The 18,015-nt window shown below is 35.1% G+C and overlaps 1 protein-coding gene across 9 annotated transcripts in view; it reads right to left on the reverse strand.

The window, feature by feature from the left end:
- Positions 1 to 621: 621 nt before the first annotated feature.
- cd80/86 (cluster of Differentiation 80/86) overlaps positions 622 to 18,015 on the reverse strand; it is a 43,031-nt gene continuing 25,637 nt past the window's right edge. For 2 of the 9 annotated variants that reach the window (XR_012390334.1, XR_012390333.1), the window contains exons 6-11: positions 13,974 to 14,291; positions 11,683 to 11,967; positions 8,164 to 8,295; positions 8,034 to 8,067; positions 3,406 to 4,302; positions 3,136 to 3,339 (exon numbers count right to left, since the gene is read on the reverse strand). Coding sequence is in view for 6 of the 9 variants with exons in the window: in XM_073922671.1 (XP_073778772.1) it covers positions 4,288 to 4,318; positions 8,034 to 8,067; positions 8,164 to 8,295; positions 11,683 to 11,967; positions 13,974 to 14,291 (800 nt within the window). In the remaining 3 variants the exon portion in view is untranslated. 9 annotated transcript variants of the gene reach the window in all.

Below are 18,015 nucleotides of genomic sequence, written 5' to 3' on the forward strand. Positions count from 1 at the left end.
AACCCTGCTGAAAAAACAGCTTAAAACAGCCTAATCTGGTTGGCTGCTTTAAGCTGGTTGACCAGCCTGGTTTTAGAGGGGTTTTGGCCACTTCCAAGCTGGTTTCCAGCCTGGTCTTAGCTGGTCAGGTTGGAAAATGACCAGCTAAAACCACCGTGACCAGCCTGTGACATTGCTGTTTTTGGCTGGGCTCCCAGCCTGGCTAGGCTGGTCAATCTGGTTTTAGCTGGCCATCTCCCAGCCTGACCAGCTAAGACCAGGCTGGAAATGGCTGGAAACCAGCTTGGAAGTGGCCAAAACCCCTCTAAAACCAGCCTGGTTGACCAGCCAAGCAGCCTATGCTGGTTTAAGCAGTTTTTGTTTAGTAGGGAAAGTAGCAGTAAAAACGTATACTGGGTTATTTTGATAATTTTATTAGACGTGAGCTCCCTCTACTGGTTAAAACTGACAAAACTACACATCCTGAGTGGAAATGATTTAGTTAAAAATAATATTTAGATAAAATCTTCTAAATTTCAAGCAACTTAATCAAATAAACCAGCTTTACTGATCTAAATAACCTCTGACTTTGAGATGCAAGTAATGAAATCAGTCAGGGAACATCAATAAAAACAAAACGCATCATTTATTTCAACTTTATTAAGAAAGACAATAATTTAGTCATAAATTACAAAAAAGTAAACCGTACATTCAATATCAAGCAGTCAGAAAGCAAAGTGCATAAGATATTTCCAAACTGGAAACAGTTTAGACATTTAAAACTCTGTTTACTCTCACCCTGAGAACTTATTGACAGTACAAAAACATTAAGAAACGCAGCATAAATGTCAGTAAATGTTAAAAAAGATTGAGCATCATAAAGCAGGGTGGGAATATTACAGTAAACATGAGATATTTATGCAAATGACCAGCGTTTTATGTAACAAATGCAGGATTTGATTTCTGTCTATTATGTTCTTTTGCTCGTAATGAGAACTGGCTTTAAAAAAAATAAAGCTTTAAATGAAGCATCGGCTTCTAGAAGCATTGCATAGAAATGACCATTTTGACATCACATTCGTAAAATGAACATAGGCAACAGTCATCAAAACCATCATGGTTAGTTTATCAACCATACAACTGGCCCACGTCAGAATATATTCACTTTCATTCTGACTTTAATAACAGTCTAAGCCTGAATGGAAACATTCCCAATGGTTTGGAAAAGAAGAAATTGCACAATTATAACACTTTAGTCTTAAAGAGACAGTACAGCCAAATATGAACAATTTACTCACACTGTAAAAACAATAATAAATCAGTGAACTAGGATACTTCTGTATTTTGTGAATCATATTTTTAAATTTATCTTCATTTATCCTCATCTTGATGTTTAAAAGTGACTTTTATTGACAGTTTTAATAGTTTGAAGTGATATATTGTTAGATATATGGAGGGTAGGTGTGGCACGGTGGCTCAGTGGTCAGCACTGTTGCCTCACAGCAAGAAGGCTGCTGTTTTGAGTCCCCGCTGAGTCAGTTTGCATGTTCTGCCAATCTACTCCCAGTGCTTTGGTTTCCCCTACAGTCCAAACACATGTGCTACAGGTGAAATGGATGAACTAAATTGGCTGTAGTGTGTGAGTGTGTGTGTGTGTGTGTGTGTGTATGTCTTTTTTTCTCTAGCACTTTTATAATGTTGATTGAGTCTCCTCTCATATGGAGAATAAAGTCAAATGCATTGCTCAGTTGTGAGTTTCTCACAGACTTCAACAGAATGTCAAAATCTTGATGATTCTGTTGGTCTCGTCTATCAAATCTGAGCTATTTTGTGATTTATATTGGATTCGAGTCAGGGAATTGGCTTGGCCATTCTACAGCTTGATATTCTTTCTCTGAAAGCATTTGAGAGTCTCCTTGGCTGTGTTTTGGATCATTGTCATTGTGAAATGTCCACCCTGGTTTCATCTTCATCCTCCTGCTAATGTAGATGTTGGACTGAAGCAGCTGATATTCATTTACACTGAGGAAGGGCAGAGGCTTGCTGAAGAACTACTGAGAAAAATCATCTGTTGTCTGGGCTTTCACTGCCTAACTACACCTCCCTTTCTTCATGTGTTCAATACGTTTTCCTTGCATCAATTCATTCTATTATGCATAACTTAATTTTTAAACAAATTAGATTTGTTTACTTTGCATATGTGGATTGTTTTGTTTGCTATTAACATCTAGATGCAAATGATGGTATGTTCAATACTTATTTTCCCCATTGTAAAAATACAGTATATTAAAAGATACAATATATTGTTTCAAACTACTGAAATGTCAATAAAAGTCCATTTGTAAATAAGCTGAAATAACGTGTGAATCACAACATACAAAACCTTTTAATAAACTTCTTATCTAACTTTATTCTGTTGAACACAAAAGAAGATATTTTGAAGAATGTTGGACCTCAAAATTGACTTCCATAGTAGAAAAAGAAGATACTAAGGAAGTCAGTGATCACCGGTAATAACTTATTTAACACAAGGTGATATTCAGATCTAAAACAAGTGAGAGATGCAAAAACTGTAAGTTATTTTTCATCTTTGGGTGAACTGTCCCTTTAAATAATCACATATTGGCTACGGGAGATTGTGGATTATATGAAGCGATTTCTAGCCATTAAACTTGTCTGAATAAGTTTGAGAATATTAAACAGCACCGTTTCCACACCATAAAACCTGAAACGTCTGTGAATTTGAGCCTAGATGAAACAAACTCACAACTGACCCAAATATGAATGTTTAAAAAAAACAAACTCCCAATTGTTGGGAATTAAAAATCCCCATATTTGAAACACTCAACTCACTGTTGAAGCCAAAATTATTAGCCTTCCTGTGACATTTTAATTCTTTTTCAAATATTTCCTTTAGTTAACGGAAAGAATATTGTACCATCAAATTATTAAACATACTAGTTTTAATATCTCATCTCTAATAACTATATATAACAAATATATTTTGAAAGATAGTACAGTAGTACTGGGACAACAGTGGTTTGTTCTGTAAATTCGAAATTGAAAGAAAAAAAATCCTTAAAGGAACTAAAAATATTGACCAAAGCAGGTTTTACTCTTTTTTTATTCCAGCCAAATGAAAAGAAATAAGAAAAATGATTTATCAACTTTTAATACTTTTTAAGACCCCGCGGACACCCTGACTTCTCATTAAAATTTACACTCTGATGGGTAGCATATTGCGTCATCAAAATATGCTACCTACTTTTTGAATAAGATGTAGGACAATCTGACAAGGTAGGACGGTAACACTTTATTTTGATGGTCCATTTGAGTATTAGTAGACTGTCTGCTTAATATCTGTTGATACTGCTCCTACAACAGATGTTTAACTGACTATAAGAAACTTTGCAAGTACATGTCAACTTATACTAACACCAACCCTACCCCCAACCTAACAGTCTACTTCTAATGTTATGAGAATTAGTTGGCATGTAGATGCAATGTAACTGAAATTTAACAAACGGACCATCAAAATTAAGTGTAACCAGTACAAATGGACACCGGCTCAAAGTCTTGATCTTTTCCTGTGTCTATCATACTGTCCTATATATAAAAAAGCTCAATCCCCCCAATAAAATAATTATAAAAAAAAGACATCTTTCAGCTGTTTATAAAATACTCAAAAAATATCCTTGCAGAGTTTAACATCACTTAAGAAATGTTTTAAAAACTTCACAGGAGGACTAATGATTTTGTCTTCAACTCTATGTGAGATCTTGGGAGCAGTAACTACACTGAAAACAAATGATGCATTGGATTTGTTAAACTTTTTAAGGTAAGTGGTTGCAAACTATTTATATAGGCTGAATGTAAACAAACAAATTAAGTTAAACATGACTAAATTTAATTAGTTTGTTTAAATTCAGCCCATATAAATAGTTTGCAAACACTTACCTTAGAAAAAATGTAGTAAATCCAATGCTTTATTTGTTTTCAGTGTCACTCTTCAGAGAAAGTTTGACTATTTTAAAGAAACATCGACAACATAAATCTGAAATGTGTGCAAAATTTGCACCTGGACAGAAATAAACTCACTGCTGCCTCAAACCATGTGACTGAAAGGCAGAAGGTAGATGTTGTTTTGTTCATCTGGACGTCTGTCAGGGCCTGCCGGCGAACACAGCAGTGAAACCGTGTTTTTACTCAGCCTGACTGAGTTTGTCTCGGTGCTGAAGCTCTTCTGCTTTTTCTCTTCTTCCAGCAGCTGAAAGTCCGCTGGCATCTCCTCGGTTAACACATCACGTCTCAGACACTCTGTCGCTGTGAATGGCAGTCGCTAGTTAGAAATACAGGAATTTCATTGGTTATTCTTGACACTAATGGTACATGACATCACTTGAGTCTTAAAGCAGAAGTTCATCCCAAAAATGCAGTATATCTTAATTCATTCATTCATTTTCTTTTCAGCTTAGTCCCTTTATTAATCTGAGGTCGCCACAGCGGAATGAACCGCCAACTTATCCAGTATATGTTTTACGCAGCGGATGCCCTTCCAGCTGCAACCCATCACTGGGAAACACATACACACCTATTCACAGATACACTCATACAAGTCCACACAAAAATGCCAACTGACCCAGCAGGGGCTTGAACCAGCGACCTTCTTGCTGTGAGGCGAACGTGCTACATATTGCGTCACCGCATCGCCAGTATATCTTAATAATATATAATTATTAAGTATTAACATAATATAATATAATATAATATAATATAATATAATATAATATAATATAATATAATATAATATTATATAATATAATATAACATAATGTAATATAATATAATATAATATAATATAATATAATATAATATAATATAATATAATATAATATAATATAATATAATATAATATAATATAATTAGTGCTGCTGAGGGGCTTTTTCTATTCAAAACATTCTCAAGATTTAATTAATTAATATAATATAATAGAAAATACTGTGAAAAAAACAACAAATTATTCATTTATTCATTTTCTTTTCGGCTTAGTCCCTTTATACTTCTGCGGTCGCATATGTTTTACGCAGCGGATGCCCTTCTAGCTGCAACCCATCACTGGGAAACACCCATACACTCTCATTTCCACACATACACTGCGTACGAATTAGCTTAACCAATTCACCTATAGCACATGTCTTTGGACTTGTGGGAAAAACCAGAGCACAGGGAGGAAACCCAGGGACTTGGGGAGAACATGCAAACTCCACACATAAATGCTAACTGACCCAAGCTGGGGCTCGAACCAGCGACTGTGACTGAGACGATTGTGCTATACCCACCGTGCTGCCCCACAAACAAATTAATTAATTTATTACTTAATTAAATTGATTGATTAGTCAACGCCTACAAGTAATAATAAAAAAAGAACTACAAAAAATGTAATTCATTTGTTTGTTTTTTGTTTATTTTCACAGTATTTTCTATTATATTTTTCTACTGTGGAATAACTTATTTCTGTTTTGGAATAACAGTTTTTTTTTTAAGTAAAAACTGCTAAGCTCATTAATATTAGCACCCTTCAGATATGTGTTTAAATAGCTATTAAACAAACCACTGTTATTTATTCATTTATTAGTTTTATTTACTACTTTTATTATTTGTAGGTGTTGACTAGCTTAATTTTTTTGTAAATTCTATTTTCCTTTTTTTTTTCTTTTTTTTTGGTAAATTTGTCTAAATAGAGTTTTTTTTATTTCAGTCAAATTAAATTAAAATGAGAAAAAAATGCATTGACAACTAATTTGTTAAATTTTATAATAAGCTTACTACAAATTACTTTAAAAAAAGATACATCTCTTGGAAGTCTTTTTTGGATTTACAATTTATAGTTATATGTCACTAAACTACTTCTGGATTTGTTCAGCAAAGATTTGATGAAAATTGCGTATTTTACAAACAGTTGGTCAAAATAACAAAAAAGGTGCCGTGTTTTCAGTGTGTATTGATTTTTAGACAACATAATACTAATGTTTTAACTTCTGAGGAATTAAGACATCAATGTGTGGTGGAATAACGCAGATTTTTTATCACAACAAATGAAAACAATTGTTATTCTGACCAATTGTCATGTCCTAAAAATGTTATTATTATGTCATATTATGTTATTATGTATTTTAAATTTAGAGAAAATTGTATAAGAATTTTATAGAAAAAAAACATTAATTTTACTGAAACCTACTCCTAATAGTTTTAAATTTTAATTAAAATTTATTTATAGAACACAATTAAACACAACTAATTATAAATAAATCCAGAGAAACAGAATTTTCAAGTGGCCTCTTATTTTTTTTCATAGCTATATATTACATTTTACTTCCTCTGAGTATATGCATTTATAATGATTTCATAATTTCCACAGTAATGTTTAACAAAGGAAGAAAACTTTTTTTTGCAAAATGTTCTATTACGTTTCTGTTTTGGAGAAAGAGTTGTTGGTTTTACTTTGGAATAATAGCTTTTTTATGTAACAACTGTAGTATCTTGCAAAATAGCTAGTAAAATATTATGTACTGTCCTAATGACACAGAAAATAAATTAGTTACAAGAAATTAGTTACAAAAAACTAATATGTTAAAAAAAAATGCATAAAAAAACTCAACGTCAGGGGAGGATTGGCCATCTGGCAATTCTGGCAAATACCAAGGGCCGGACCATTTGTTAAATGTGGGCTAATCAGTTCTTTTTATTTTATTTATTTTTTATATGTATTGTTTTTACATGCAGATAGCTTTTATCTCTTGCAAGACCTAAATAGTATGATGATGATGATGATGATGATATTAATAATAATAATAATGTTATTTTTATTAATAACAACAATAACAATAATAATAATAATAATAATAATAATAATAATAATAATAATAATATTTTAATAATAATAATAATAAAAATATTTTAATAATAATAATAATAGTAATAATAATAATAACAATATTAATATCAATAATAAGAATAATAATAATAACAACAATAATAACGATATTAATAACAATGATAATATAATAATATTAATAATAATGTTATTATGAATAATATTATTATTAATAATAATGCTATTATGAATAATAATAATAACAATAATAATAATAATAATAATAATAATAATAATAACAATATTAATAGCAATAATAATAATATTAATAATAATAATAACATTAATAACAAAGATAATATTAATAATAATAACAATAATAATAATAATGATAATAATAATGATAATAATGTTATTATGAATAATAATATTAATAATAATAATGCTATTATGAATAATAATAATAATGATAATAATAATTTTTAATAACAATAATAATAATAATAATAATAATAACATTAATAGCAATAATAATAATAATAATAAGAATAATAGTAATAACAATAATAATAATAATAACAATATTAATAACAATGATAATAATATTAACAGTAATAATAATAATAATAATAATAATAATAATAATAATGTTATTAATAATAATAAGAATAATGTTAATAATAATAATGTTATTTATTAATAATAATAATAATAATAATATTAACAGTAACAATAATAATAATAATGTTAATAATAATAGTAAACATAATAATAATAATGTTAATAATAATAATGTTATTTATTATTAATAATAATAATAATAATAATAATAATAATAATAATAATAATAATAATAAATGTTTGAGAGGGGCCTGGAATCTGGCAAGAATGTCTAACAAACATTAAATGCAACACAAACAAACTACCTAAGATGGACCATAAAAAAAGTCCAGCCCTGCTCACCGCTTACAATACTTGAGAAGTATTTGATTAATAATTAAAATGGAGAGCGAATCATTTTGTCAATAACTGTATATGTGAGCGTCAGCCTATTTTATGATAACTGCATGGGAAAACATGGACTCATAATCCCGCCTGATTTATCATAAATGTAAAGTAACGTCATTTTTGGGTGAAGTATTGCTTTGAAAGTGATATGAGACAATGAGAAGATACCTACTCCAAAGGAATATGAGCACCGTCCACCTGATGATCTGCAAAGAGATCATAAAAAGCATGATCAGAAGATGTTTGATGAAGATTTGAAGATGTTTTGGTGATTTCTGATCAATCAGTGTGTGTTTGTATACCTGCGCGATATGGTTGTGGTCTTTGTCTTCTACAGAAGAGCATCATGAAGAAGGCAAGAACTAACAGCATGACAAACACAAGCACAAACACAATGGCCACAATCACCTTCAGAGGAAAAGATTCAGCTTCACCTGAAAAAACAAAACAAAACACAGAGCTTTTGAAAGAGACCTACTGTATTATGCCCCTTTTTAACAAGATGTAAAACAAGTCTCTGGTGTACCTAGAGTGTGTATGTGAAGTTTTAGCTTTAAAATAGCACACGGATAATGTTTTCTAACTCTCTCAAACTGCCCCTTTTAGGCTTTGATCCAAATTGTGGCGTTTTGGTGACTGTCGCTTTAAATTCAAATGAGATTGTTCAAAACAGGGCGGAGCTACACATGCCTATGTGTCAGTATAGTGGCATATTCAAAAACAAGACTAAAGTCACTAGTGGGCGGGGCTTTCCTCCTCTGATGACACGTACAAAGGGAGAATGAAAGTGTTTCTGCAGACAGTTTTTAATCAAGTGTGATTATACAAAAATAAAATAAATACATTTTTACTATTAGAAGCCGCTTATACTCACAGATTGTTGCCACACAACTATGTTTAAACGCCTTATAAAAGTGATTTTCTCATAATAGCTCCACTTTAAGTTTCCCCCTTCATGTTTTCCCTTAAACTGGAAACTGTAATGCTGAGTTCACACCAGACGTGGTTAAGTCAATGCAAAGACGCAAATAGACATCCTGCAGCGTGATTCGTGTGAATGGAGCAGCTCTAAGTACATCATTTGGGCGAATGAAGTGGCACGAGTTGAGAGTTTGACGCGTATTTCAGGCGTATTTCATCGCTTGAGTTGGAAAACCTGAACTTCAGTGGACATTCGTGCCGCAATAACTAACTATGAGCGTGTTTTTGTAGGGGTGTGATTATGACTGTCTGTTGTTGGTGTCCTGAGGGGAAATCCTGCTGCTGAGACCGGACAACAGCTCATCAAACTGAGCTCGGCTCAGTCTGAAGCCCTGCTGAAATCCTCTATCATCCAGGTACAGTTTCTTGAGGAGTTTATGAGCTCACAGAGCTGGCTGCACCTCTAAAAGGTAGACTCTAGTGGACTCAGACACGGCGCCGAACGAATCTATGCTGTTTTTCAGCCTTCCTAAAGCACATAAACACAGCTATTGTCTCAATAAAATCCATGTTAGTCATTTAGCAATGAAGCTACAGTTACCGGTCAGACAGAAGCCCCGCCCATGATGCGAATCTGCATCTATTATGAAGTGAATTTCACAAGCAAATTAAGCGACTTTGACACGAATGAAGCGAGTACAGGGTAGATACAAAAATCAGAGATTGAAAATTTAATAGCTTACCCATTTTTAAGACTCTTTGCATACATTTTAAGACCTCATCACCACATCAGGTTTCACCCAGGAACATTGCCAACATTTTAACTTGCAGTTTATTCACTAAATACTGATTGCAAGAAACGAATCCTAAACTAAAACTGTATTCATATACTAAATAAAAATGTTAATCCAGCAGGTGGCGCCTTTACAACAGCAGGAATAACAGTGTTTCCCTGGTTACTGCAGTAAACAAAGCAGGTGATGTCAAATCTAGCAGGATTTGTTTGATTTTATAAACTACACAGCATTCAAAGATTAAATTCAGGCAAACTTTAGCGTACTGATACCAAATTTAATACCTTGTAACATACCATTTTAAACTTTTTAATACTTTTTAAGGGCCTTAAATTTCTCTAAATTGATTTACCAATTTGTAAAACTTTTTAAGACCCTGCGGACACCCTGGAGTAAACTCATACTTTACATGTATGGTGTAAACACGGCATAAGGAAGTCCATGGAAAATTTGAGGGGGAAACATGTACGTATAAATAAATAAATAAATAAATAACATTTGCAATGTAAAATAAATAGAACAAAAAAAAAACTATTATTATTTAAAAAAAAGAAAACAATACTAAAGTGGAATTGTGAAAAATATTGTGAAAAAAAGATTAATAAAGAGCTCCTGTTATGGGTTTTTGAAAATGAGCTTCCATGTAGTGTGCAACACAGCACTAAGTGAATGAAAACATCCAGCTGAGGTTTAAATCCAAAAGTGCAGCATGTTTAAAAGTATTGATTCATTAACGAAATAGTCAACTCAGAGTCGAATAAATGAATCGAGTTGGGTTCGGATCTTTTGCTTGAACGCATCGACATTGATACGGTACATCATCAAATATGTAGTTCTAGATCCGGTAAAATGTGAATTTGCCTTTCCCTTCAGACACTAGCGGAGCGTGGGGGATCACAAGACTGAACACGAGGCGAAGATAAAGTAAAGGGTTAAAGCTGATTTTCACAACAACACCACAGTATAACCAACCGTGTGCTGTGTTTGTTGCTGTCATTTTTCTGATGATTGATACAATAACCTACACTGCAGCGTGGGATTCGTCGGCCGTTTGCTATTAAAGGAAAGAGCAGCAAAGACTATTATGTATGGGATTTTGTCAGACTTTGACAGGAACTTTGTGAGTAACTTTTAAAGTCCAAATGGACCAGTTTCTTCTTCCTCCGGATCAGAACATGAAAGTGTAATTAAAAGTGTTGTCTCCTTGATTTCTGTAGTTTGCAAAATATCTGTTTATTTGTGTGTTATAAGTTGTAATCGCCCCGCGCGGCTTGTAATCACTTATTTATTATAGATCAGTGCTTGTAATGCATTTCTCAGGTTAAACCTTCAAGGGACTATTCACATATTGCATCTAAAACAATTCTGAAAATGTGACGCGTGCTTCTTCCTTTATCAATTTAAATGCGCTTCTGAACTCGCGATCCTCTGCCGTTTGTCTTTGCGATAGCCAGCATCAGCTGTTCTTACACATGTGCTGCTCTATCAGTTTTCAAAATAGTTCAACCTTTGCCACTGTGTGGATTAATACTGAATGTGTCGTTGTTATTACCTGGGATTAGGGTTAAGAGTACAGTAATATGGTGGTTTTTACCTGCATTGCTTTATTGCATTCCTGCATTGGGCTCTCACATACTCTCTGCTACTACATAGCCGTGGTGGGCATTTCTTTCAATCTCACGCTGAATGCAGTCAACCAATCGTAACAGATTGGGTCATCGGACCAATCAGAGCAGATTAGCTTTGCACTAAGAAGGGGTTTTGGGAACGAATCATACGGGAGTCGTTGGGATAATCAGGTAAAATAAATGCATATTATAAGACAACTAGAGTGTTTTTTGACCTTGCCTGCATATCAGCCTGTTGTTGAAGACCCCCAAAACCAAAATATGACCTTTTATAATGCATAATAGGGGCTCTTTAAACAATAAAATATATTTTTTTAAACCAGTCACACTTTATTTTAACGTACACAATGCATTAGCTAAAAATGTAGCTCAATCAACTCCCAATTTGCTGATTATTAATAGTTATTAGGGTAGTAGTTGTGTTTAGGTGTTGAGTAGGATCGGAGATGTAAAATATGATCATACTTTAAACACTTACATATAGTGATGGTGTGGGAATCAGAGCCTCCTATGTCACAGCTGACATTGATGGGATGCTCGCAGGTGTAGTTGATGGTCTGGTTGACACTCCATGTTTTGGATGTTGAATTTTCTGCAGTCTCGTTTTGAAGGACTCTTATTCTGCTCTGGTTGAGCCCCAGCCATTTAACGTCACTCACCGGGTACCCGCCCGCTGCCGAGCAGCTCATCTGACAGCTCCGCCCCTTTTTAGCACCGTCATTCTCGCTGCATTCGGACTTCAATTCAGGAGTGGTGAATTCGGCTTTAAAAAGCAGAGAAAACAGCAGAATAAGTGACATTTAAGAGATCTGCAGAGGTTTCCAACCTAGTGTTTCACTTCCCTATAAAGCGCGGTACATATGTCTGAGTCAGCAGTGAGTTTCCAACAAGCACACGCAAGCGTGCCCCCGCAGACAGACGTGCGTATGCCAATAAAACAAGTACTCATTCGTGAATATATATAAATATATGCAAATTATACTTCAGATCTTAATCGTACTAAAATACACTTGAGGGATATGCATCACTGACAGCCGAATTCATATAGAGAATTGCATTTGAGTAAGTTTTAAGGGGTGGAGAAATAAAGGAAGTAAACGAAAAGGAGAAGTGTATTTTTTTATATGTAATGCTTTTAATGTTTCAGTATGATTATTTACTCATGCACTTCTCAGACATAATTCTAATTTACTATGTACAAGTTTGGCAAAATGTGTTAGCATTCTTCAAATGCATTCAAATATGTCCTATTATTATTATTAATTTTATATCAATAATTGTATTTCAAGTGCTACACTGACAAAAAAAAGATTAATTGGATTTACTTAATTTTTAAGATAAGTAGTTGTGTAGCGGAGGTCAGCTAGTGAAGTGTTGTGCTGGTAAACCTCACTCCTCTGAACTCCTCTGACCTCCTTGTTGGAGCAACTGACTCCCATGCAAAGAGTCTCCGAATCGATTACCACTCGAAATGGGTTGGGTGGGGGTTACATTAGTATCGTGACCCAGATATGAGTGAGTTTTAGGGGGGTGAGTGTAGCAAAGGCCAGCTAGAGATGTGCTGTGCAGGTAAACCTCACTCCTCTGACCTCTTACAAAAGGTGCTCTAGCAACAAACGCTGGAGGCAATTCTCTTTAGCCTCCTTGTTATCCAACGAGTTGCCGGTTCAATCCCAGCTCAAAGCGGGTTGGGGGGTGTAGGACCAGCAATGTTACGGCTCCTTGTAAGTGGAGCCAACTCCCATTCAGAGAGAGGACGGTTCAATCCCAGCAAGGAGCTTGTTGGGAGGTGTAGGACCAGTAGGGTTGCATTGGTGCTGTGACCCGGATGGGAGTGAGGTAACAGAGGCCAGCTAGTTGTTGTGCAGGTGAACCTCACTCCTCTGACCTCGAAAGGAGCTTTAGCGACAGACGCTAGAAGCCATGGTCTTTAGCCTCCTTGTTAGAGCAACTGACACCCATGCAAAGAGTTGCTGGTTCGATCCTAGCTTGGAGCGGGTTGGGTGGTGTAGGACCGCCGGGGCTACACTGGTGCTGTGACCAGTATGGGAGTAAGGGTAGCGAAGGCCAGGTAGTAAATTGCTGTGCAGATAAACCTCACTCCTCTGACCTCTAAAGGTGCTCTAATGGCAGACGATAGATGCCATGGTCTTTAGACTCCTTGTTAGAGCAACCAACTCCATGTGCAGAGTCGCCAGTTTGATCTCAGCTCACAGCGAGTTGGTTGGTGTAGGACAAGCAAGGTTACATTTGGGCCGTGACCCAGATGGGAGTCAGATTTAGGGTCAAAAAGTTGTTGCAAAAAAAAAAAAAAAGTAAAAATTGTGTTGTTTCAGCTCATTTTAAGTGAAGCTTAATTTTAAAGTAATTTCGAGAGGAGCAATCGATCAATTTCCCCACGCCCAAAGAGGGGAGCCCTGGGCCCAAGGATCCCCTGAGCTCAGGGCTCTCTCCCGGGACAGCACACCTAACAAGCTATGTATAAATCATGAGCTAAGTGTGAACTCTTGAAATAAGTAGATTGAACAAACAGATTTACTCAATATTTTTTTAAAGTTACTAATCTCTGTTTACAGTGTTGTTTTGCATTTTTATAAAAGTGTCCGTAAGTAGTTTGCTGAACGTTTATTGTGTTATTTAAAAAAATGCAAAAAGTTAAAACTAATTAATCTGCATTTATCGCTGTTGTTGATTTCTAAAGGTAAAATTAAGTCAGCATGTCAAGCTTTTAAGTCAAAATTAAGTCATCTGTTCACAATGTTTTCATACCTGTGACTTTGAGATTGATCTGGAATATATCACGACTGCTTGTTGAGGAAAAAACAACACATTTATATGATCCTTCATCAGAAAGTTTGATGTTTGTCATCTCCATGCTGAGCTCCGCTTGGTTCACTTCTGTTCTGTCCTGGTACTCTGGAGACACTGGTAGCTTCTTGCCATTATTAAAACCATTTATGAACAGAGGCTGATTTCCAAGTTTCTGAATGTACAATCTGTAAACAGGAATACTGAGGTTCCAAGGACATCTGAAGGTAACACTGCGACCTACAACAGCCGAGATGTTTTTCGGTTTATTGTTGTCACCTTCACAAACACAAGAAAGAAAGAGGCACATTTCATTAATAGCAAATAACATTCATTACTGTATACAGATGGATCTTAGTGTAAACCATAGTACTCAAACTCCATTCCCAGAGAGCCGCAGCTCTGCACAGTTTTGCTTCAACCCTAGTAAATCACAGCAGATCCAACTCATCAAGGTGTTCCAGACTACCAGACACTATTAAGCAGGTGTGAGTTGAACATGGTTGGAGCTAAACCATGCAGAGCTGCGGCCCTCCAGGAATTGAGTTTGAGATCATTGGTGTAAACACTAGCATACTATTTTAAAAACAGCATATAATGAAGAATAAAATAAGAATTATTTCCTGTTTTCACCTGGGTGAAATGAAAGATAATGTATATTTATATAATGCACACCACACACAGTAAAAAACATCAATACTACAAAATAATTATACTATATTTATGCAACCATTTCTAAAATAAAAACAAAAAAACTTAATTACATTCCTAAAAATCTGAATTTTATAATCACTCATTTTAGAAATGTCCAATTAAATTAAAATAAAGTTTTTTAAAGGTTAGTATCAGATATCTTTAAGCTAGTGCGCTCCAAAAGAGTGACTAAATTTGCGTTTAGAAGATATAAACCTGATATAAACATGTAAAGCTTGTAGTTTTTGTCACTTCCGCCTAAATGGATCAATAGTTTTATTCACATCACCTCGCTTTTCAGTTTCTCATTACATTATAACCAATCAAATGCTCTTTAGTATCTGACATGCCCCGCCCCTTCTTCTCATTTGCTTTTCATTTGATGTGCTTGAGCTGAACTACTCTTACTGGCAGATCGCTGATAAAACAACACACTATTGTTTTATTTTTTTAATGTTAAGAATTCTACTCCATGCCTCAGTTTCAGTTGAGATTACGTCAAACAATCCAATTAAAAATCACATTTTGGAGCTCTAGGAACATTAATATTTTTAAAATCACTCATTTGAGAGTTTCCAGAATTTCAAAATCATGTCTATTAGACATTTTGCAATTCTGAAACGGCTCTTTAAAAAACTTTTAGAATAAAAACTCTAGTTTTAGGAAAAATATTCAATTCTATTTATTAAAGTAGAGGCTCAGTGGTTAGCACTGTGGCCTCACAGCAAGAAGGTCGCTGGTTTGAGTCCCGGTTAGTTGGCATTTCTTTGTGGAGTTTGCATGTTCTCTCCATGTTGGTGTGAGTTTCCTCCAGGTGCTCTAGTTTCCTCCACAGTCCAAACACATGCGCTATAGGGGAATAGGTTAACTAAATTGGCCATAGTGTGTGTGTGTGTGTGTGTGTTTATGTGTGTGTGTATGAGTGTTTCCCAGTACTGGGTTATGGCTGAAAGGTCATTTTAAGGTCAATATTATTACCCCGTTTAAGCTATATTTTTTCAATAGTCTACAGAACAAACCATCGTTATACAATAACTTGCCTAATTACTCTAACCTGCCTAATTAACCTAATTAACCTAGTTAAGCCTTTAATGTCACTTTAAGCTGTATAGAAGTGTCTTGAAGAATATCTAGTCTAATATTATTTACTGTCATCATGACAAAGATAAAATAAATCAGTTAAAAAAATAAACAGGGGGGCTTATAACTCAGGGGGGCGAATAATTCTGACTTCAACTGTATGTGCATCAAATAAAGTTTACAAATGTGACTTAATATACACATGATATGTCTAATTTAAAGTTTCAAATAATAATTCAGAAAACAAGCTGTCAAAACATTGCTGAAATAATGCTCCACTGTCATTCAGTAAAATCAATTTTTAAACAAAATATTACAACACTGTAAAAGATATCCGTAAATTAGCAGTAGTTTTCTATATTTTGTGATTCATGTTATTATTCCTCCTAGTTTATTTCTGCTTTTGATTTGCATTATGGCACTTTGATCTTTCCAACAGCATCTTTTAACATTGATAAGTTGTAAAAAGTGACTTTTATTGTCATTTTTATTAGTTTGCAGTGCCATATTGTCTGGGTTGGTGTTGTATATTAAGCAACAAAAACCTGCCAGCGTCAGGACTCCTGGCTGATCGGCTGGTTCTATCTGTTCTGTTTGTATTAGCCACATGTTCCTTTGTTTGTGCTGCTGACTGTTTCTCTCCACCCCCTCGTTCTCATAATTTTAGTTGATTTGCTTCACCTGTCTTTGCTTACTTTCTCCTCATCAGCTCCCCTATTTATTCTCTTGGTTTCTGCTGTTCAGTGTCAGATGGTTGTGTGCTTCTGACCCTGCAACATCAAATATAGGTAACCTGAATGTTTTAGTTAACCTTTTTCTGTTTGACTCCATGCAGGACTCTCTCCTTACCTTCCCAGCCTTTCTGTCTAGTTCCTGGCTTGCCCGAAGTTTTTGCTCTTGTGCTGCCTGAATTTATGATGTCCTGGACACTGGCGTGGTTCTGACAATTACACCTGCCTCTGTTTCTACTGGCCAGTCTATTTTTTTTTTGTTCCTGGTTATTTCCAGTCATTCTCTTCCCCTCAACTATTCCAGCAAAGTCTGCAAGTGTGTTTTTATTTTATTTTTTTTTTGCCATTTTTCGTTTATTTTTTGAACTATAATAGTTTTTGTTCTTTCTTGATCAGGCTGAGAGGACTGCTTGCTGAAGAGCATTTTTTTTTTTCCATTTGTCGAAGTGAGGTTTTTCTGTATTTTTCCCCTGAGACTGAGACATTGCCTTTAAAAGATTTTTTTTTTTTTTCAATTTTGCATTCTGGCTTATGAACTGATCTGTTAGAATTTTTACCTTCTACAATAAATCATTGTCTTCACCTGCATTTGGGTTTTTTCTGTTTACTGGCCCTGACAGCCAGTACATTTAATTAACAGATTTCAAGAGTTCACACTTAGCTGATAATCAAAGCATATTTGGCATGCTGTCCCGGGAGAGAGCCCTGAGCTTGTACTATCCTCGAGCCTGGGGCTCCCTCCCGTTAGAAGGGCGAGAGGGGAATTCGAGGTCAGGTAGATCTCGAGAACTCCCCTGCTTGTCACCGTGAGAAGTGTAAACTCAGGTTGTATTGGGTGATAATTTGTTTTAGTCGATTGGCTATGGTTTATGTTTTTGGACGGTGGGAGGAAACCGGGGAACCCGGGGAAAACCCACGCGAACACGGGGAGAACATACAAACTCCGCACAGAAACACCAACCGGCCCGATGGGTTGGACTGTCGGTTTTCTTGCTGTGAGGCAACAGTGCTAGCCACTGGGCCACCGTGTCGCCCGATCAGAAAAAGTGGGAGGATGTAGGGGTGGAAAGGGGCGGAGCTTCAAGACGAAGATAACTGGAGTGAAAAACTCAGGTTATTTATAATGCTTCCGTAATCATCTAATAGGGCTGATTACGGAGCTAACACGGAGCCAGCCGTGTTGATTATAAGCACGTGATCCTCTCGAAATTAGTTTATGAATAAACCACACTTATATCTCAAACTACTTAAATGCCAATATGAAAGCCACTCTGTTTATTTTCCACATCAAAATTCAACAGAGCAGAGAAAAACATCCCATAATGCAAATCGCTATCGTAAATAAACAGAAAACATACACTACGGAACTTGTTCATTGACAAAGTGTTTCTCAACCACATTCCTGGAGGACTACCAGCACTGCATGTTTTAGATGTCTTTGTCTGTCACACCCATTACAGCTCAGTCTCTGCTACTGAGCTAATGATCTGAATCCGATG

The sequence above is a fragment of the Danio rerio genome, chromosome 15, assembly GCF_049306965.1.
Source record: "Danio rerio strain Tuebingen ecotype United States chromosome 15, GRCz12tu, whole genome shotgun sequence".
In the NCBI taxonomy this organism is placed as follows: Eukaryota; Metazoa; Chordata; class Actinopteri; order Cypriniformes; family Danionidae; genus Danio; species Danio rerio.